General features: G+C 46.9%; 2 protein-coding genes across 4 annotated transcripts in view; one reads left to right on the top strand and one right to left on the bottom strand.

The window, feature by feature from the left end:
* Nucleotides 1–694, bottom strand: part of PDS5A (PDS5 cohesin associated factor A) — a 95995-nt gene extending 95301 nt beyond the window's left edge. Inside the window, exon 1 of one of the 3 annotated variants that reach the window (XM_084797585.1) lies at nt 542–694. The gene's annotated coding sequence lies outside the window, so the exon portion shown is untranslated. Of the gene's footprint in view, nt 1–314; nt 450–541 lie in introns of those variants that run through there. The other 2 variants (XM_084797586.1, XM_084797587.1) reach the window with 2 other exon arrangements.
* LOC311606330 (uncharacterized protein) lies at nt 560–13340 on the top strand (the record flags this gene model as incomplete). The annotated part of the gene is made up of 3 exons (XM_084797607.1): nt 560–1327; nt 11543–11598; nt 13221–13340. The coding sequence occupies 2 exons, from the start codon at nt 560–562 to the stop codon at nt 11546–11548; spliced, it is 774 nt and encodes a 257-aa protein (XP_084653733.1). The 3' UTR covers nt 11549–11598; nt 13221–13340.
* Between the last annotated feature and the right edge of the window lie 9394 nt (nt 13341–22734).

Below are 22734 nucleotides of genomic sequence, written 5' to 3'. Positions count from 1 at the left end.
GAACCCAAAAGACCCCAGCTCGGCCCGGGAGAACCGGCCGGATCCCTGCCTGGCCGGTCCCCTCTGGGAAAGGAGACTCGAGGCCTAGAGGGTTCAGCTTAGGCCGCAAAACTAGGTCCCCAAGAGGACCCACGCGCGGCGCCGGCGCCCGGGAGCGGAACGCGGTGGCCGCGCCGAGCACCGGAGGGGGGGATCCCCGGCGTCCCTGCCGCGCGGCCGCCCCCTCCCCCGGCCACCCCACCCCCGCCCCCCAGGCCAGCTGCCCGCGGCCCGAGCTTCGCGCCGGGAAGCGGAGGACGCGCGCGGCTCCGCACTTCACATTCTGTCCAGTAACTTCAGCAGCCGAGCCCGGCGGCGTCTCCCGGCCCTCGGCCACCCCGCGCTACCCGGCATCGCCGAGGCCTCCTGGGCCACCGGTCCGGGGCTAACCCTGCCGGTGTGTGGGGGTGCCTCCTCGGCGCGCGCGCCCTCCCCTGCGGTCTCCCCCTTCCGTCCCTCCCTTCGCCGCCGCCGAGGGCGCGAGCGCGGCCGCCGCTTTTACCTCCTCCTCCTCCTCCTCATGCGGGCGGACGGTGCTGCGAGCGCTGGGCCTCTGTCAGGTGGTTGCGCCGCCGCCGCCCCTCGTCGGGCTGCACACAAAGCGGCTCCGTCGGTCCCGCCGCCGCCGCCGCCGCCGCCCGCCCGCCCCGGAGCGGCGCTGGGGCTGGCGGTGCGGAGGAGCAGCCGCCGCGCGGGGGGTGAGGAGGGGGGACGCGGGCCGAGCGTGCGCCGGCCGGGGCGACACTGCCCCTCTCCGTCCGGCAGGGGAAGCGCAGCCTCAGCTGCGGCTCCGCCGGGAGAGCCCGCGCGCGGGTGCACGCACGCACGCACGCCCGCACGCACGCCCGGACCCCCCGCGCCCACCGGCACCCGACAGCCCGTCTCGCCGCCGCGCGCTCCCGGCCGTCCGCCCGAGCCCCGCGGAGCCGGAGCGTCGCGCACTCCCAGGGCCCCGTCACGCGGAGCGGCGCGAGAGCACGCGAGAGCAGCGCGCGCCTCGCCCCCGCCCTTTCTTCCGCCGGCCGAGCCCCCGCCTCCCTCGGGTCCCCGGCGCGGACGCGCGCGCGCGCGGGGCGGACAGCGCCGCCACCCGTTTGGCGCCAAGACCTGCCCGCGCGAGGAGGGGGGAGTGGGGGTGGTGCCGAAGGAGCAGCCCCGGTGGCGGGAAGCGGACCCCCTCCTTCCCCCCGGGAGGCGCCGTTCTGTGCGACGATCTTGGCCAGGACGGACTTCGAGAGTCTTGGAGGCTGGCCTGGTCGGGGACGTGAACCGGACCGGCTGTAAAATGGTTAATTCCTGGGGGGGGGGGGGCGGGAATTGCTGGTTTCCCCGGATCTAGAAGCAAAGTTTTTTAACCACAGGGCACGGCATGGGCCGCTCGTTCCTGTGCCACCCTACGACCTTAGACTCCTAACATTAACATTTTCAGAGCTGCGAAATAGGAAGTTAGCATTGAGACTCTCCCAAGCTACAGTTCTTGGGCTTCTGGCTTCCTAATCGTTTTGGTTACTGGCTGAAAACACAGATCAGGGTTCCTGACAGTGGAAACCAAAAAAAGAAAGAAGGGGGTGTTTTTTACAGGTTTCCAAATTACCTAGGTGAGTCATGTGAATTTGTGAGACCTCATTTTTTTTTAAGTTGTAAATACACCAAAGCTTTCATCCAAAGGTAAAAATTACAGTGGTGGCTCACGCCTTTAATCCCTGCACTCTGGAGGCAGAGGCAGGAGGATTGCTGTGAGTTCAAGGCCAGCCTGGTCTACAAAGAAAGTCCAGGATAGTCAAGGCTACAGAGATAAACACTGTCTCGAGGGAAAAAAAAAATGCACCGAGCAATTTAAGGTAAAAACTGAAGCGAAAATGAGCTTGAACAATACACACACAACTAGCCGATAGTTGCAGCTTTTCAAGTGATTGAGGCCAGAGGGTTTTTTGAGCTCAAGATTTGTAGACCAGCTAGTAACAGCGAGGAGGCAGTTCCTGGATACGCCTGTGCTTCCAATACTTGGGAGGCCTAAAGATTAAAAGCGGAAGGGGAAATGTGTGTTGTTTGTATATGGTCCCACCGTATGCTGAGGCTAGCCTGGAACTTGCCGTAGAAACCAATCTGCCTCCACCACTGGAATACAGATAAGCAGCTTCCCCAGGGTGTCGGGGTTTTTTGTTTGTTTGTTTGTTTGTTTTTTATGAAAACATTTAATTAGGAGCTTGCTTGCAGTTTCAGAGGCTTGGTCCATTAGCATGTCTAGGAGCACTGAGGCTGGCAGAAGAGGGGCCCTGGGCCTGGCATACGTAATTGTTTGTCTTTCTTTTTGTTTTGCTTTGTTTTGTCTCTCTGCGGAGCCCTGGCTGTCCAAGAACTTGATTTGTAGACCAGGCTGGCCTTCAACTCCGAGATCCACCCGCCTCTGCCTCACAACTGCTGGGATTAAAGGGTGTGTGCCACCATGCCCAGCTCACATGGATTTTTGAAACCTCAAAGGCCACCCCCAGAGATGCACTTCTTACAACAAGGCCACGCCTCCTAAACCTCCTAATCCTTTCAAATAGTGCCATTCCCTAGTGACTAACCGTTCAGATACCTTAGCCTGAAGGGGCCATTCGTACTTAAACCTCCTACTGTATAATTTCTTAAGCACTCAAAATATAGTAAACCCTGAGATTTGTAACATAATTGAAACAAACTGCAATACTCTTTAGCATGTCTGTATTTTGGCACAGAATAGTGGCAGGCCTGTAACCTAACTACTCAGGGGCCCAAGGAAGGCAGGACACAAGCTTCAAGAAGACCAGTCTATTAAAGCATAACTCCCATAGGGAGTTGTTTATTGTTTTGTTACTACTGCTGTTGCTGCTGGGTTTTTTGTTTGTTTGTTTGTTTGTTTGTTTAGAAATTGTCTCTTCATGTAGCCCAGGCCAGCCTCAAGCTCTTCATCCTCCGGCCTCAACTTCCGAACTTCTGAAACAACATACATCATACCCCAGGATACCTACCTGAGTCTTTTTGTGTGTGTATGTGTGTATGTATGTATTTGAATGCTCACATTACTTATTTGTATTGGGGACCACGTAGGTTCCAGGGAGTTAAACTCAGTTTGTCGAGCTTGGCACAACATGCCATCTACCTGCTGAGCTACCTCACCATTTCCTGACAGCGTTGCTTGATCACTGGTGTTCGTTTTTAGTTACAGAGTCTCACAACGTAGCCCTGGCTGACCAAAATTTGCTAGGTACAACAGGTTGTCCTTGAACTCACAGATACTCAGCTGTCTTTGCCTCCTGAGTACTTGGATTAAAGGTGTGTACCACCATGCCTGGTCTGGCCGGAAATTCACTATGTATTGCAAGTTAGGCTCAAACTGCCTCAAGTCCTGAGTGTGAACATCGAAGGTGTGAATCACTATGTTAGGCTCCTCCTCCTCCTCCTGAATCACTGTTAGGCTCATCCTCCTTCTGAATCACCATGTTAGGCTCCTCCTCCTCCTCCTCCTCCTGAATCACTGTTAGGCTCCTCCTCCTGAATCACTATGATGGCTCCTCCTCCTCCTGAATCACTATGTTAGGCTCCTCCTCCGGAATCACTGTTAGGCTCCTCCTCCTCCTGAATCACTTATGTTAGGCTCCTCCTCCTCCTGAATCACTATGTTAGGCTCCTCCTCCTCCTCAATCACTATGTTAGACTCCTCCTCCTCCTGAATCACTGTTAGGCTCCTCCTCCTCCTGAATCACTATGTTAGGCTCCTCCTCCTTCTGAGTCACTATGTTAGGCTCCTCCTCCTCCTGAATCACTATGTTAGGCTCCTCCTCCTTCGAGTCACTATGTTAGGTTCCTCCTCCTGAATCACTATGTTAGGCCCCTCCTCCTGAATCACTGTTAGGCTCCTCCTCCTGAATCACTATGTTATGCTCCTCCTCCTTCTGAGTCACTATGTTAGGCTCCTCCTCCTCCTGAATCACTATGTTAGGCTCCTCCTCCTTCTGAGTCACTATGTTAGGTTCCTCCTCCTCCTGAATCACTATGTTAGGCTCCTCCTTCTGAATCACTATGTTAGGCTCCTCCTCCTTCCCCTTGGAGATAGTCTAAGTCACCCAGGCTGGTCTGGAACCACTGAGCTCAAGAACTCATCCTATTTCAGGGGGAGTTGCTCACAAAGCCCTACCCTCCTGTAAGATCTACACAGATAGTTAATAGTTGATAGGAGAAGAAGTTTGCTACTTGCTCCTGCAAACAGCCCTGCATCCATGCTCCTGTAAACAGTCCTGATTAAACTCATTGGATGCATTACAGGTCAATGGTTCTCAACCTGTGCATCACAACCCCTTTGGAGTTTCATATAAGATATATGCATTAAGATTCACAACAGCAGCAAAATTACAGTTATAAGGTAGCAACGAAATAATTTTAAAGGGAGGGGTCATTAGAACATAAACTGCATTAAAAGGTGGCAACATTAGGAAAATTAAGAACCCCTGCTATAGGTGTACACACACACACACACACACACACACACACACACACACGACTGGTAGGTAGACGGTAGGCTAACTATTTTTATTCTTTCTTTCATTCCCTTTTTGTTTGTCTTTTCTTTTGAATCACTCTCACGTAGCTCAGGTTGGCCTTGAATTAAATCTGTAGCTGAGGATGGCTTTGAGCTTCTGACCTCCTGCTTCTCTCCCTGGAGTGATGGGACCAGGCAGCCAGTCTCGGTTTGATGTGGTACTGGGCATGTTAGACAAGCACTGTATCCACTGTCATCCCCAGAACTTAATAGCTGGGCGGCGGTGGCGCACACCTTTAATCCCAGCGGTCAGGAGGCAGGCGGATTGCTGTGAGTTGGAAGCCAGCCTGGTCTACATAGCAAGTCCAGGACAGTCAAGGTTACCCAGAGAAACCCTGTCTCAAAAAAAACAAAACAAACCGGGCATGGTGGCGCACGCCTTTAATCCCAGGACTCAGGAGGCAGAGGCAGGCGGATTGCTGTGAGTTGGAGGCCAGCCTCGTCTACAAAGTGAGTCCAGGACTGCCAAGGCAACACAGAGAAACTCTGTCTCCAAAAACAAAACAAAACCACAGAATTTTATAATAAAAATATTTTAAAATAATCAGTAGAGCACTTTGTAGTCCAAACTGCGAGAAGAGACTGAGACAAGACAAAATGTTTGAGTCTAGGAGTCCAGAGCCTGTTTAGGTAACATAGTAAGATCCTGTCTCTTGCAGAGGGCACCAGATTTCATTATTATAGATGGTTGTGAGCCACCATGTGGTTGCTGGGAATTGAACTCAAGATCTTTGGAAGAGCAGCCAGTGCTCTTAACCTCTGAGCCATCTCTCCAGCCACCTCCTCACCCCCGAGATCCTGTCTCTTAAAAGAATTTTTTAATTAAATTAAAAGTCATTGATTCTATAGGATCATGATTAGTGACTACTAACTACATTGAACAATGCAAAAGTGGAATTTCCTATTGTAAATTTCTCTTCTGTTTTGTTTTGTTTTTCGAGACAGGGTTTCTCTCTGTGTAGCCTTGGCTGTCCTGGATTCGCTTTGTAGACCAGGCTGGCCTCAAACTCACAGTGATCCGCCTGCCTCTGCCTCCCAAGTGCTGGGATTAAAGGCGTGGGAGACCATGCTTGGCCCTACTGTAAATTTCTATTGGACAGTCTCTTGTGCTCCTATAGATAACCCCCTATCCAAATTCCCAGAAGTAACCCAATAAACTATAATTTCAATATGGGAAAGGTCTGTGGCTAGTCATATGTCTAATGCAGGGGTTTGTCCTGAGCGTGCACGCGATCCCATTCTTATGTGGGCTACATGCTTATACGTGTGCATATGGAAGGGAACCGATACTGGCGGATCCCTGGAGCTTACTGGCCAATGTCTACCTGCATCTACAAGCCCCAGGCTCAGTGAGAGACCTTATCTCAGAAATACAGGTGAGGACATGGGCAAGCGACCTCTGGCTTACACATGCATGTACTCCTGTGCATATGTACACACACCTGTATGGACATGCACAGACACACACACACACACACACACACACACACACACACACACACACACACGGAGAAAAGGAGAGGGACAGGAAGATAAAAGGAAAATAAGAACTCAGGAGCAGCCTGGGCTACACAGTGAGTTCAAGGCCACCTGGGAACTCATGAGACCTAATCACACATAGAACAAACAGGAGCTGCCAAGATATCTCAGCGGTGCACACATGTGTAAGCCAGAGGTCTTCAGCGGTGCACACGTGTGTAAGCCAGAGGTCTTCAGCGGTGCACACATGTGTAAGCCAGAGGTCTTCAGCGGTGCACACGTGTGTAAGCCAGAGATCTTCACACATATTTCTGAGATCAGGTCTCTCATTGAACCCGAGTTTGTTGATTTGGGGAGGCTGGCTGGCCAACAAGTTTTAGGGATCTATCTGTATGTGCCACCTAGTGTAGGGGTTACAGATGGGCCCTGCTGTGCCCACTTTTACGTGGTCTGGGGATCTGAGCTCAGGCCCTTGTGCTTGGACTGCAGGTACCTTACCAACTGAGCCATCTCTTAAGCCACCATCTTCCTTTTTTTTTTTTTTTTTTTTCCTTTCCCCCCAGCACTTGGAATAAATCTAGAGCTTTACATATGCACTCTGCCATTAAGCTACATTCCCAGGGGGCCCCTCCTGCCCCCTTTGAAAAATATGATTGCCTTTCAGGAGGTGCCTAAGGCTGGCAGATCACCTGTCTTCTGTGACCTTCTATTCTCAGCCTCCCAAGTGTTGTATTACAAGTTTTGTTTCTTGGGTTTTTTGTTTGTTTGTTTTGGGTTTTGGGTTTTGGAGACATGGTTTCTCTGTGTAGTCTTGGCTGTCCTAGACTCACTTTGTAGACCAGGCTGGCTTCGAATCCGCCTGCCTCTGCCTCCCGAGTGCTGGGATTAAAGGCATGCACCACCACACCTGTTTTTGTTTTTTGTTTTTGGGGGTTTTTTTGTGTGTTTTTTTGTTTTGTTTTTTGTTTTTTTTTCTTTTTTGTTTTGTTTGTTTATTTGTTTGTTTGTTTTTCTTTTTCTTTTCTAAGTATCTTGCCACATAACTGGCCTGCATCTGATTTGGAGTTCTGGAATTGTGAGACTATAGGTGTTCCCTATGACAACTGGTAGAAAACCTCTTTAAAATAATTCTTATACAAATAAATGCAGCCTAAGCTGCAGAGTGAGTTCCAGGTCAGCCTGTGCTACAGAGTGAGACCCTTTCTCAAACAAAACAAAATAAAGGTAAACTCAAGTCCCTGCAATTGCTTAATGGGAGCTATAATTGTATTCTATTGATTGGACCTGCCTCAATCTGTGAGTCAAAACTTGCAAGAAATCACATATGATCTTTAACATATATGCCAATTTGTTGTCGTTCTGTCCTTTGATGATTCTATGCCAATAAAGGCTCTGAATGTTAATGGCTTCTGAGACGCTTTGCGCAATGCAAGGGGCATGCTGCTGGTTCCTGCTGAGGTCTCTCGTCCTTGCAGAGAGTCAAGTAACTCTCCATGGGGCCAGGCTGCTCTTTTTGCTTCAAAAACCAGAATTGGGTGATAAAAACATCATGGTCTTGGGATGGATCCTAAGCGTTACTTCGCCCATGGGGGCTTTGGGATGGCTGACAAGTCACAGGCAAGAATGGAAGGGACAAGAAATACAAGAATGGGTCCTTTGGGGGGGGGCGGGGTTTTGTTTGTTTGTTTTTTGCTTTTTCGAGACAGGGTTTCTCTGTGTAGCCTTGGCTGTCCTAGACTCGCTTTGTAGACCAGGCTGGCCTCGAACTCACATCAACCCACCTACCTCTACCTCCAGAGTTTTGGGATTAAAGGCGTGTGCCAATACACCCAGGCTAACTTTATTACTTTTTATTCCCTCTTCTTCCCCTTCCCTCTTTTCTCTTCTCTCCTCTCATTCTTTGTTTTTGGGGAGTTTGATTTGTTTCATTTTACATATATACGTTAGTACCTACATTATGAATGTATACCACTTTGCATGCCTAATGCCTTTAGAAGCCAGAAGCAAGCCGGCGTGGTGACACACACCTGTAATCCCAGCATTAGGGAGCCAGAGGCAGGCAGATCTTCATGTGAGTTCGAGGCCAGCCTGGTCTACAAACTGAGTCCAGAAAAGCCAAGGCTACACAGAGAGACCTTGTCTTAAAAAAAAAGAAAACAAAAATAAAAAGCCAGAAGCAAGACTACCTTTGAGGCCAGTTGGCCAGCAACAGGAGGCGGCTGCATGACTGACTGCTCAAGGCTGATGCAGCCGCAGTGCTGCCTTACAGCAGGACAGCAGGTAATCACACAAGCGCGAGAAACAAGACCTTGCCAAACCAGCTGACACCACCAGCACCGCCCTGTTACTTGCTTCATTATAACAGTGTTTCCACATCGTCTTAGCACCACAGTTTTGAGGGTTCCCATCATTTATCTGGCTCCATAAACATCTGAGAACCCCAATAAAAAGACAGAAGGAGAACAGTTCACACCGTGGAAATCCACCACTTTTCTTTGCCACCTTCACTGATGAATCCTCTCTGCCAATGAAGCTGATCTGTGAAAATGCTGCCCCAGCCAATCATGGTGGCCCACGCCTTTAACCCCACCACTGGGGAGGCAGAGGCAGGCAGATCGTTATGAGTACGAAGCTAGCCTGGTCTACAAAGGGAGTCCAGGACAGGCAGATATACAGAGAAACCCTGTTTTGGAAAAAAACAAAAGTGCATTTAAGAGGCAAGAATGGGGTTGGAGAGGTGGCTGAGAGGTTAAAAACACTGGTTGTTCTTCCAAAGGTCCCGAGTTCAATTCCTAGCAACCACATGGTGGCTCACAACCATCTATAATGAGATCTGGTGCCCTCTTCTGGTGTGTAGATGAGCATACAAGTAGAACACTGTATACATAATAAATAAATCTAAAAAAAAAAAAGCCAGGTAGGATGAACACTGACCTAGCATGCAGGGAACCCTGAGATTGGTCCCAGCACCACAGAAATCCAACATGGTGTCATAGGCTTGTAATTCTAGCACTCTCGAGGTAGAAGGAGGAGGTAGAAGAAGTTCAATGTTAAGAGTACTTGCTTCGGGGCCTGGAGAGATGGCTCAGTGGTTAAGAGCATCGCCTGCTCTTCCAGAGGTCCTGAGTTCAATTCCCAGTGACCACGTGGTGACTCACAACCATTTGTAAGGTGATCTGATACCTTCTTCTGGCCGACAGGTGTACATGCAAGCAGAGCACTGTATACATAGTAAATAAATAAAATCTACTTTCCTATCTTTAAAAAAAAAAAAGCACTTATTTTCCTTCCAGAGGACTTAAGTTCCTAGCACACAGCAGTCAGTCAACAACCACCTCTAACTCCAGCCCCAGATGATCCAACTCCCTCTTCCGGCCAGAGCTCCTTCACACACACACACACACACACACACACACACACACACACAGTACATTAGACCATCTAGTCATGCAGAGTTCTCAGAGATTTCCATGCTGAGTCCAGAAAATGCTTTGTGTGCCCTATTCCGTAGTGGACTCCATCCGCTCCGTCCACAATGAAGTCTGCAATAACCCGTTTAAGAAACAGAAGCCAGGGCTGGACAGATGGCTCAGCAGTTAAGAGCACTGACTGCTCTTCCAAAGGACCAGAGTTCAATTCCCAGCACCCACATGGCAGCTCACAACTGTCTAACTCTAAGATCACACTGACATACACACAGGCAAAACATCAATGGACATTAAAAACAAAAAACCAGAAGTCAGATTGGAAAGCCACATATCTAACTAAATCGGTCTCAAAAATATGCTTTCACAGCTGGTCTCTTTGAACAGAGTTCTGAATTTTCTCGGAAGCCCATCTGTACACTTCCTTCTAAACTTTGTAGTGCGGTTAATTTCTGTTGTCTCCGTGTCCATTTTGAACTCTCTTGTGGTTGGCCTGATTGACACAAAGACTGAATTCTCCTACTGGAAACTGTCCTAGAGTGTGAGCAAATCAGACCCAGGGCATCTGGCAGCGTAAACCAGTGCTCTGTGAAGGAGGCTTTAGGCTGGCCTCACAAATGACCACCAGGATGAAAAAGCATTCTGCGGATGGCAGCTGTAAGCCTGTACCAGTATTCTTGGATTCACTTCAAGGCAGGGATCAAGTTCAGAGGCCCTCCCCAGAGGAAAACCTCAAGGAAATCAGAGGAAAATCACCTCCAGTTTCAGCGGAAATGGATGTTTTGTCCAATAGGTGGCCTTTGGGTCCCTTAGATCTCAGAGTTAGTGCTACAGCCTGTATAAGATTGACCTCTGGAAGCAGTCAGGGTGCCCTAGGTGCTTTATTAGAGAGGACTTGAGTTCTTACTCTGTACCTTTGAGTTGTATATGCTCTTTATCTAGGAGTTATCTTTTTGGAGGCACAAATTTAGACTTGCCTAGATTTTAAGAAAATGGACAGGTGACTGAAGTACTGATGCTCTGAAAGGCAAAGAGAAACTGGGAAGTAGTAAATGAAAAACCTTAATACTGCAAGAGCTGTCTGTTTTGATATGTCTATATATGTATTATATAGATGATATTTTTCTACTTAATGATGAAAAACTTACAGAAAGCTTTATTTTGTTGGATTTAAATGAAAATTGAGCAAGTTTAATAAGTAGCTTGGTGATAGAACTCCTGTCTACCATCCCTAAGCCCTGGAATTGATCTCAGGAAATACCATACAAAACAATACATTGGTTTTAAAAAGAAATAAGGGGCTGGAGAGATGGCTCAGGGGTTAAGAGCACTGACTGCTCTTCCAGAGGACCGGGTTCAATTCCCAGCACCCGCATGACAGCTCACAACTGTCTGTAACTCCAAGACCTGGTGCCCTCATGTACATCCATGTAGACAAAACACCAATACACATAAAATAAAAATAAAATAAGCTGGGTATGGTGGCACAAGCCTGTAATCCCAGCACTCACGGAGGCAGAGGCAGGTGAATCTCTGTGAGTTCAAGGCCAGCCTGGCCTACACAGTGAGTCAAGGACCATCAAGGCTATACAGAGGGAAACCCTGTCTCAAAAAAATTTTTAATTAAATTAAATTAAAAATGAAATGAAGTGAAATTTTTAAAAAAAGATGGAGATACACATCTATAAACCCAGTACTTAGGAGGCAGAGCCTAAGCTACAGGAAGCCCTGTGAGCAGTGCTCCCCCCTTCACTCCAAAAAATCTAAGTGGGGGAGAGTAAAGTTGAAGAAAGGTAAGTGGCGATGTGAGTATCCCAGAAAACTAGAAATGGACTGGCTTATATTTTAGTTCCTGTGAAGTGGGTAAATCTTCTGTAAATAAACGGTAACTGCGTGTCACTTGTTAATGAGAATGTCTTCTGAGAAGTGCGTTGCTAAGTGTTTATACAAACATTCTATAGTTGCACAAACCCAGACGGTGTAGGTCAGTCATTTGACACAGGCTTTTCTCTTTTATTCCCTAAACGTGCATGTGTAGGCATAGGAGCTGTGGAAGCCAGAAGACAGCTTTTGAGAGGAAGATTTTCCCTTCCGGTATGTGGATTCCAGGGATTAAACTCAGGTCCTCAGCTTGGCAGCGAACACCTTTACCTGCTGAGCTGTCTCAACAGTAGTTATGACGCTCAGTAAATGTGGGGGTCTGTGAGAGCCCATCCAGTGTAACATGCTACTTGCTGTGAACTCTTCTCTATAAGGAAGTGAGTGTACATATATTGGGGTACGCTCCTAGAATCCTAGCACTTTTGAGGTAGAAGCAGGAGGATCAGGAATCCAAGAGCTCCTGTCTCATAAAATTAAAGTAAAATAAAATGAATGTGTTGGAATACATTTTATAATAATGATAAAAAGTAAATTTTATTTATTTATTATTTATTTATTTTTGACAGAGTTTCTTTGTGTAGCCTTGGCTGTCCTGGACTCACTTTGTAGAGCAGGCTGGCCTCAAACTCACAGCAGTCTACCTGCCTCTGCCTCCCGAGTGCTGAGATTAAAGGCATGTGCCACCACTGCCTGGCAATAAAAAGTAAATTAATAAAAAAGAATAGGATAATAAATATGTAAACTAACACAGTCATTGATTATCAAGTATTATATACTGTACATAATTTTCTGTTCAAAACATTTGCATGACTTAGTGTAGTCCGCGTTATGCCATCATAACCACAAACAGGTCATGGGTGAGAGAACATTTGCAGCTACATTGTTGGGTTTTTGTTTTGTTTGTATTTTGAGACAGGGTCTCTCTGTGTAGCATTGGTTATCCTGGACTGGCTTTGTAGGCCAGGCTGGCCTCGAACTCACAGCGATCATGCTGCCTCTGCCTCCCGAGTGCTGGGATTAAAGACATGTGTCACCACGCCCGGCTGGGTGAGAGTTTTAAGAGTGTAATCTCATCTATAATACCATCATTCAGGAGGCTGAAGTGGGAGGATTACAAATTCAAGATCACCCTGGGCTGTATAGCAAGGCTCTATCCCATAATAAATAAAATTAAATTTAAAATAAATAGAAATAAAAGTAAACAAAAGATCCAGGCATGGCTGTGCATGGCTGTAATTCCAGCACTTGGGAGGTAGAGGCAGGAGGATCAGGAGTTTACCATCATCTCCAGCCAAATAGTGAGTTCCTGTCCAGGCTGAGCAACATGAGAGCCATCTCAGATACCAAGCAGGACTGGGCATGGTGACTCACAGCTAATCCCAACACTCCGGAGGCAGAAATGAGTGGATCTCTGTAAATTTGAGGCCACTCTGGTCTTCATAGCAAGTTCCAGGACAGTCTGGACTATAGAGAGAGGCCCTGTTTAAATAGAGAGGTCGGGGGTGGGGGACATAGTTTAGTGGTAAACTGCTGAACCTTAAGACCCAAATTCAGCCAGGTGCTGTGGTGCACGCCTTTAATCCCAGCCCTCAAGAGGCAGAGGCAGACGGGTCTCTGTGAGTTCGAGGCCAGCCTGATCTACAAAGCAAGTCCAGGACAGACAAGGCTAACACAGAAAGGCCCTGTCTCAAAAAGCAAACAAAACAAATTAAAAAAAAAAAAAAAAGAAAGAAAGAAAAAGAAAATGTCATACATGTACACATTGCATTATATACAATGTTTTGTTTTTAGTAATTTATTAATTGTATCTGTGTTTTGCCTATGTACACCATGAGAGTGCTTAGTGCTCCTGGAGACCAGAAGAGAGCACTGAATCCCATGGAACTACAACTACAAATGGTTGTGAACCACCACGTGGTGCGAGGAGTTGAACACAGGTTCCCTGCAAAACCTACAAGGACTCTAGCAGCTGAGCCACCCCGCCACCCTCTCCATTTATACAAAGCCGGCCACCGCCCGGCCCATTCTTCTTGTGTTTATCTCATCAAAATGATGTAATGCTGTCCTCCCCGTTGCTTCCCACCTGGTTACATGGTTGTTACTTGCTTACAGGTTTTCTTATAAAAAGCCTGCCTTAGAAGCAGACCAGTGTCTAAGCGGGGCGTGGTGGTGCCCAGTGTCATAGTCTGGCTCTCGACTCCAGGTCGTGTCCCTGGCCATGGTCAGCCTTGGGATGTGGCGCTCTAATAAACCATCAATATCTCTCACTGAGATCGGTGCTCCAGTGGCTTGTGTGGCAGTTCTTGTAACAACCCATCCAGCACTACTTCCCTTTAACTTCCTCTAAAGTCCCCAACTGTCTCGCTCTTTTTTGATGTGTTATTAATAAACTCCCTGAATCTAATTACTGTTGTCCATGTGTCCATGAGGATGGGGTCGTCTACTGGGCCTGTTATGTCCGTGAGGATGGGGTCGTCTACTGGGCCTGTTATGTCCGTGAGGATGGGGTCGTCTACTGGGCCTGTTATGTCCGTGAGGATGGGGTCGTCTACTGGGCCTGTTATGTCCGTGAGGATGGGGTCGTCTACTGGGCCTGTTATGTCCGTGAGGATGGGGTCGTCTACTGGGCCTGTTATGTCCGTGAGGATGGGGTCGTCTACTGGGCCTGTTATGTCCGTGAGGATGGGGTCGTCTACTGGGCCTGTTATGTCCGTGAGGATGGGGTCGTCTACTGGGCCTGTTATGTCCCTGAGGATGGGGTCGTCTACTGGGCCTGTTATGTCCATGAGGATGGGGTCGTCTACTGGGCCTGTTATGTCCATGAGGATGGGGTCGTCTACTGGGCCTGTTATGTCCGTGAGGATGGGGTCGTCTACTGGGCCTGTTATGTCCGTGAGGATGGGGTCGTCTACTGGGCCTGTTATGTCCGTGAGGATGGGGTCGTCTACTGGGCCTGTTATGTCCGTGAGGATGGGGTCGTCTACTGGCCCTGTTCCCACAAAAGAATGACTCTGCTTCATTCAGCATCACTTGCCAATGCTCTCCTGCCAAGGGTGGGTCCTGCTGGGCGCATCCCTCATTCAGGCTAGAGTGTGGGGCAGTGACCCCAGCTGCTGTAAGTTGGTGTGTGCAACAGCCGTGCATCCAGAAGTCAGCGTCTCACAGCTCTCCTCACACCTGTGCCAGCTCTTACACACTTTCCGCTCCCTCTTCCTCCATGGTCCCTGAGCCTGGTAAAGCATGGTAACTGCTTTAAGTTTTAATAAAGGTTGACATTGACTGGCGTGACCGCACAACTGTCCTCCTAGCACTTGGGTGGTAGAGGCAGGAGCACCAGGAGCTCAGAGCTGTCCTTGGCTACACAATGACTGACTTATTTATTTATTTTGGTTTTTTCAGACAGGGTCTCTCTGTGTTAGCCTTGGCTGTGCTTTGTAGTTCAAGAGGCATTGGATCTCATTACAGATGGTCGTGAGCCACCATGTGGTTGCTGGAAATTGAATTCAGGACCTCTGGAAGAGCAGACAGTGCTCTTTACCTCTGAGCCACACATGCACATGAAATAAAATTAAATAAAATATTAAAATTATTTTGAAAAATTTTCCATGAACTATTATGAGTAAATGTTTGATTTGAATACTATTTTATTTATTTATTTACTTATTTATTTATTTTGATTTTCAAGACAAGGTTTCTCTGTGTAGCCTTGATTATCCTGGTTTCACTTTGTAGACCAGGCTGGCCGTGAACTCCCAGAGATCCTCCTGCCTCTGTCTCCCAAATGCTGGGATTAAAGACATTTGCCACCATGTCTTGAATACTTATTTTATAAATGTAGACATTTGGGCCATTTAAATTTTCCCTGGATGAGGCCAGGCGGTGGTGGCTCACACAGGTAGGTGGATCGCTGTGAGTTTAAGGCCAGCCTGGTCTACAAAGTGATTCCTGGACAGTCAAGGATACACAGAGAAATCTTATCTTGAAAAACCAAAACCAAAACAAACAAACAAAAAATGTCCCTGGATGAGCTAGGTCTGGTGGCATACATCTTTAATCTCAGCACTCAGGAGGCAGAGGTAAGAGGATCTCTGGGAGTTCAAGGCTGTTCTGCCAGCAAGTTCCAGGGTTACATAAAGAGATCTTGTCTCAAAAGTAATTAATTTCGGGTTGGAGAGATGGCTCAGAGGTTAAGAGCCCTGGTTGCTCTTCCAGAGGTCTTGAGTTCAGTTCCCAGCAATCTCATGGTGGCTCACAACCATAAAAATGAGACCTGGTGCCCTCTTCTGTCCTGCAGGTGTATGTGCAGCCAGAGCACTGTATATATAATAAATAAATATATAAATATTTTAAAAAATTAATTAATTTCTTGGATGAAAAGAGATCACAAGTGGAAAGAGTTGAAGAAGCCCTATTTTAAACCCTGAAATCACTGTGTATGCCAGACTAGCCTCAAATTGTGATCTGTGCATTCCTGCATGTATCCCAAGACACTGTCTCAAAAAAAAAGGAGTATTAATTCATGTGTTGTTGGTATGGATAACTATTGCAGAAAAAAAATAAAAATTAAATACTATTGCAAAATGATTGGTTTAAATAATTTATTTATTTTTATTTTACGTGCCTTGGTGTTTTGCCTGCATGTATGTCTGCGTGAGGGTGTCAGATCTTGGAGTTACAGACAGTTGCGAGCTGTCATATCAGAGCTGGGAATTGTACCCGGGTCCTTTAGGAAGAGCAGTCAGTGCTCTTAACCACTGAGCCATCTCTTCAGCCCCAAATGACTGGTTTATAAAGAATAAAGTTGCTGGGTATGATGGTCCATGCTTGAAATCCAGCATTGGGAGGCAAGAGGATCTATGTGAGTTTAAGGCTAGCCTAGACTACATGGAGATGCCCTGTCTCAAAACAAACAAACAAACAAACAAAAAACAAAACCAAAACAAACAGAAACAGAAACAAAGGAGAAGAAAGGTCTATTTGGCACAAGGTTCTGAAAACTATTTAAGTCTTGGAGGCTACATCTGGTGATTGCTTAGTTCTGGTAGAACCTCTCTTCAAAGCCCAGAGGCAGGACAGGGTGCCATGTGGTGAGACAGAGCACCTCATTTAATATTAATTACCTCCCAGAGGTCTCCCAAGTAGAGTGAGATTAGTACTGTGCTCTCTCTCTCTCTCTGTCTCTCTCTCTGTCTCTCTCTCTGTCTCTCTCTCTCTGTCTCTCTCTCTGTCTCCCTGTCTCTGTCTCTGTCTCTGTCTCTGTCTCTCTGTCTCTGTCTCTCTCTCTCTCTCTCTCTCTCTCTCTCTCTCTCTCCCTCTCTCTCTCTCCTGTGTGGTTATATGTGTATGTGCGTTGAACCTGTTTGCATGCCCGTTCTCATTGGGGGTGCATGTAGGAGTGCACATAGACATTTGCACGGTTACTATTAGCTGCCCTCCTTCCCTGTTCTCCTCCGTATTTACTGGGGCAGGATCTCTCCGTGGGTCTGGAAAGGTCTGATCCGGCTAGTCTAGCAAGCAGTTTGCCTCTGTGCCTCCCAAGCACTGGGATTCCAGGTGGATCTGCGTCTCCTCCTGACTTTTATACAGGTACCAGAGACCTGAACCCTCGTCGTCACGCCCGTACAGTAAGTGTCTCCTCCACTGAACTCTCTCCCTGGCCCAGTATCCCACCCCCTTAACGCCTCACAATGGAGAAATTTCAAGATAAGTTTTAGTGTGGACACTCAAACCATAGCAAACAGGCATTATCTTCATGTTTGGTTTATTCCATTTTACTCTGGTTCATGGAGACCCTGGTTACAAAGTCTTCACACTCGTGGTATTTGATAGGTATAGTGGAACACGCCTGTGGTCCTGGCTGCTCTGGAGTCTGAGACAGGAGGAGCACTTTAGCTTGAAGCCAGTCTGTCTCTAAAAACAAAATACAGTGCAAAGCACAGGTGACTCAGGCCTGTAATCCAGGAATTAGGGAGGTAGAGGCAGGAGGATCCAGGGTGGGGATAGCCTGGGAGGGAGACCTTGTGTCAAAACCAAACCTAGCTACATAACGAGTTTAGCAGCCAGCTTGGGTTGTTCAAGAGTCTCAAAAAACAACACAAACAACTTTTGCTGTGGCGGTGGTGGCGCACGCCTTTCATCCCAGCACTGCAGAGGCAGAGGCAGAGGTAGGCAGATCGCTGTGAGTTCGAGGCCAGCCTGGCCTACAGAGTGAGTTCCAGGACAGCCAAGACTACACAGAGAAACCCTGTCTTAAAAAAAAGCAAAACAAAACAAAAAAACTCCAAGCAACTTTTGGTTATGCTCTCACTTAATGTGAGCTCACTTTTTATTGTATAGAATGAAAGCTGCCCCAATCCCTAAATCATCAAAAAGCCATTCAGTCTAAATTAAAAACTTGTGAATTTGTCTTTTGACAAAGAGAAACTGTTCTTACAGGATGCCATGGGATGAGTTAAGATAATAGGGACTGTTATGGTGAAAGTGAACTAAAGGAGTGGTGGTGCATGCCTTTAATCCCAGAACTCGGGAGGGAAAGGCAGGCGGATTACTGTCTATGAACTGAGTCCAGGACAGCCAAGGCTACACAGAGAAACCCTGTCTCAAAAAAACCAAAAAAAAAAAAAAAAAAAAAAAAAAAAAAGAGAGAGAGAGAGACACACACACACACACACACAACCAAGCAAATAAAAACACAATTTTTTTTGTTTTCTTCAAGACAGGGTTTCTCTGTGTAGCCTTGGCTGTCCTGGACTGACTTTGTAGACCAGGCTGGCCCCAAACTCACCGTGATCCATCTGCGTCTGTCTCCGGAGTGCTGGGATTAAAGGTGTGTGCCACCAGGCCCAGCAACACAAAATGTTTAAGATGCCCAGAGCAGCTCTGAATTGCTTATCCTATTTGAAGTTGCTTTATTTTTTCTTTGAGACAGGGTTTCTCTGTGTAGCCTTGGCTGTCCTGGACTCACTCTGTAGACCAGGCTGGCCTCGAATTCACAGCGATCTGCCTGCCCCTGACTCCGGAGTGCTGGGATTAAAGGCGTGCGCCACCACGCCCAGCTTAAAGTTGCTTTTTTATTTGAAATATAATTAAATCTATCCTATGTACTTTCACAAACATAAATAGGAATCATCTTTATATCTCTAGTTATGTAGAAATTTTAATAATATGTAATATTACCTCAAACTAAAAATAGTGAGGTTTTAATTTAATTTAGTGTCTTTTCAGATATTTCTAAAATCTTGGCTTAGATTTTGAAAACATGGGGGCTAGAGATACTGCTCAGTTGTTAGGGTATTTGCCTGGCATTTTGGGTTCCATTCCTAGGTACCACTAAGCAAATCAAAACAAATAGGCACCCTAGGAGATTGTTCATTGCCTTTATATAAAACGGTTTAATGTTGGCATACACTCCGTGCACATTTACATAAATCTGTAATGTTTGCATATATTCTATCCACATTCTCTTGTAATTTTTATTGTTGCTTTAATTTAGTGTGTATGTGTGTGATGTGTGTGAGTGTGTGTGTGTGGTGTGTGTGTGTGAGTGTGTATGTGATGTGTGTGTAGTGTGTATATGTGTGTGTGTGTAGTGTGTGTGTGTGTGTGAGTGGTGTGTGTGGTGTATGTGTGTGTATGTGATGTGTGTGTAGTGTGTATATGTGTGTGTGTGGTGTGTGTGTGTGTGTGTGTGTGTATGTGTGTGTGGTGTGTGTGTGTGTATATATGTGTGTGTGTGGTGTGTGTGTGTGTGAGTGATGTGTGTGGTGTGTGTGTATGTGTGTGTATGTGATGTGTGTGTAGTGTGTATATGTGTGTGTGTGTATATATGTGTGTGTGTGTGGTGTGTGTGTGTGTGAGTGGTGTGTGTGGTGTGTGTGTATGTGTGTGTGTGTGATGTGTGTGTAGTGTGTATATGTGTGTGTGTGTGTGTGGTGTGTGTGTGTATGTGTGTGTGTGTGTGTGTGTGTGAGTGGTGTGTGTGGTGTGTGTGTATGTGTGTGTGTGTGATGTGTGTGTAGTGTGTATATGTGTGTGTGTGGTGTGTGTGTGTGATGTGTGTGTAGTGTGTATATGTGTGTGTGTGGTGTGTGTGTGTGTATGTGTGTGTGTGGTGTATGTGTGTGTGTGAGTGGTGTGTGTGGTGTGTGTGTATGTGTGTGATGTGTGTGTAGTGTGTATATGTGTGTGTGTGTGTGTGTGTGTGTGTGTGTGTGTGTGTGAGTGCAGGCATGCCTGTGGTACAACATGAGCACTGAAGTAAGAGAACAACTTCGCTGGAGTTGGTCCCCTCCTTCAACCGTGTTTTGAGGCGCTCTTTGTTTCTGCCACTGCTCTGTGTATTCTGGGCTATTTAGTTCAAGAATTTCTCCAGATGGGGGAAAAAAGAAAAGCAAAACAAAATAATTTCTCCATGATTCTGTCTCTCTCTCCTACCTCATATAGGAGCGATGGGATTATAGATGAACAACACATCATCTAATTGTCTTTGGTATATTTAATTTTGTTTTATTTTCATGCTGGTTCCAGGAATTGAAGTCAGATCACAAAGCTTGTGTAGCTATGGCTCTGACCTGTGGAGCCGTTCCTTGGCTCTGTTGTTTTGAAACAGGCTTTCACTGTGTAGCCCTGGCTGGCCTGGAACTCACTGTGTGGACCAGGCTGGCCTTGAACACAGCAACCAGTCTGCTTCCACCTCCCAGCCTGTGGGTCACCATGCCCAGCTGTGGACTCCCCAGCTCCTATCTCCCAAGTGCTGAGATTACAAGTGCTTATCACCAGTCTGGCTCCTATGTGCTTTAAGTCATGTTTCGGTTGCTTGTACTACCTAACGTGATATCAGTTAAATAAATGTCTGCGGCAGTGTTTAGGAAGTATTAATAAAAGAAGTAGACTACGGGTTTTGTGCACACGCTGTTTTTTGCTGCTTCTGCTGTTCTTCTCTTTTGGTTTGTTTTTTGTTTTTGTTTTCTTTCAAGACAAGGTTTCTCTGTGCAGCCTTGGCTGCCCTGGACTCACTCTGTAGACCAGGCTGGCCTCAAACTCACAGCGATCCACCTGCCTCTGCCTTCCGAGTGCTGGACTAATGGTGTGTGCCACCACGCCCGGCCAGCTGTCTTTTGGTGTTTGAAGACAGAGTCTCTCTCTGTAGCCCCAGACTGGCCTGGAAGTTGTTGCGGTCCTCCTGCCTCATGCTCGCCAGTGTGGACATCGCAGGGGTGTGTCACTGCACCAACGGTTTTTCTTCTTTTCCTTTTCCTCCTTCAACTCAGTCTCATGTCACTCAGGAGGGCCTGAGACTCAATATATACCTGCAGCTGGCCTCGAACTCTTGGTCCTTTTGTTTCTCCCTCCCAAGTGGGATGACTATAGGTCTGTACCACACCCCCACACATATATCTTCTGAATATTTCAATCTACATTGCTGAATACGTGTATAAAAGTTATATAGAGAGCCAGCTATGTATTAAATATAACATTGTGCCTGTTTCAGTGGTGACTGGTAAAGACAAAGACGAGGAGTCTGAATCATTTTGGTTTTTTGTTTTCTTTTGTTTTGTTTTGTTTGTATTTTCGACACGGGGTCTCTCTGTGTAGCCCTGGCTGTCCTGGACTCTCTTTGTAGACCAGGCTGGCATCAAACTCACAGCGATCCACCTGCCTCTGCCTCCCGAATGCTGGGAGTAAAGGCGTATGCCACCACCGCCCGGCAAATCTGAATCATTTGAGCTTCCTGTGACTACACCTTTTTCAGTTTTGTTGGCTTAATATTGTTTAACTTCCTGTGTGTACAGGGTGAGGGGTTCGTGTGCTACAGCATTCCTGCGGAGTCAGTTCTATCTATTATTAGGTGGGGTGCAGGGATGGAACTGAAGTCGCCAGGCTTGCATGGCAAATACCCTTACCCTCCGCGCCATCTTTCTGGCTCACTTTGTTCTTTTAGGCATGTGCTACAGAACAACTTTGAACTTCTGATCTTCCCGATGTGAGATATATATATATATATATATATATATATATATATATATATATATATATATATATAGTTTGTTTGTTTGTTTGTTTGTTTGTTTTGTTTTGTTTTTCATTTTTTGTTTTTGGATTTTCAAGACATGCTTTTTCTGTGTAATAGCCCTAGCTGTCCTGCACTTGCTTTGTAGACCAGGCTGGTCTCGAACTCACAGAGATCTGCCTGCCTCTGCTGGGATTATAGGCATGTACTACCATGCCCAGCCGATGTTATATCTTAAACTCTAAGATTAATGGTAAGTAATGGTATGGGCCACAATGTTAGGTGTATATACTGAGTGTGGCACTATTTTTATTGTTTTTTGAGACAAAGTCTCACTATGTCGTGTTGGCTCTGGGAGAACTGGCTATGTAGTCCAGGTTACCCCAAACTCAGGAGTGCTGGGATCAGGATCTTGTGTCTCTGTGCCAGGCATGGCATGCCTTTCATAATTAAAGTGTTTGTCATAGTGATAAAAAGACTATGTAAAAGTGACACGTGCCTTTAATCCTAGCACTCGGGAGGCAGAGGCAGGCAGATCGCCGTAAATTCAAGGCCAGCCTGGTTACAAGGTGAGTCCAGGACAGCCAAGGCTACACAGAGAAACCCTGTTCCAAAACAAAAAAAAACAAAAAACCCAAAAACAAAAAAGGCTATGTAAATTATATCCAACAGTACCCAACTCTAACATGGAGGAGCTGACAGGATTGTGATTTGAGGAGGAGTCTGTTCCGAAACATATTTGTGAAGTCTGGCTGCAAACATGTGGATGTGGCGTGTCCTCCAAGGTTCATGTGTTAAAGACTTAGTTCTCAATATGGTAGCATCCTGTGAGGAGCTGTTACCTCACTGCTCCCGTGGTACCTTGTACTGTTCTTGCAGTACCCTGAGCTAGACTGTTGTTAGGACAGGTTGTTATACAAGCCACATGGGGTGACATAGATGAGTCATACTGACCATGACAGCTCTCTGTAAAGTTCAGAAGAAAAGGAGAGAGTGGTACACCGAGCCCGTGGCCTCAGGTAGAGGTTGGGACCGCAAGACCGTTCTCAGCTACACACTGACATCAAGGTCAGCCTGAGCTGTTATGAGACCTTGTCTCAAAACCCAGAAGAAGGGCCGGAGAGATGGATCAGTAAGTCAGGGTGCTTTCCATGCAGCACAAAGGCCTTTGTTCCATTTTCCAGCGCCCATGTCAAAGTGGAACAGGCCTTGGGTGCTTGTAACTCCAGGGCTGGAGTGAGGGCTGAAGGGGGGCACATAACAATACAGAATTGCAAAACCTTTAGCATAATTTAATATTTTTGAAAATTACATCCACATACAAAATAAAGGAAGTTTTT

This window comes from Acomys minous (assembly GCF_964271855.1).
Source record: "Acomys minous genome assembly, chromosome: 10".
NCBI lineage: Eukaryota > Metazoa > Chordata > Mammalia > Rodentia > Muridae > Acomys > Acomys minous.
This window is presented reverse-complemented; position numbering and strand designations above follow the sequence as displayed.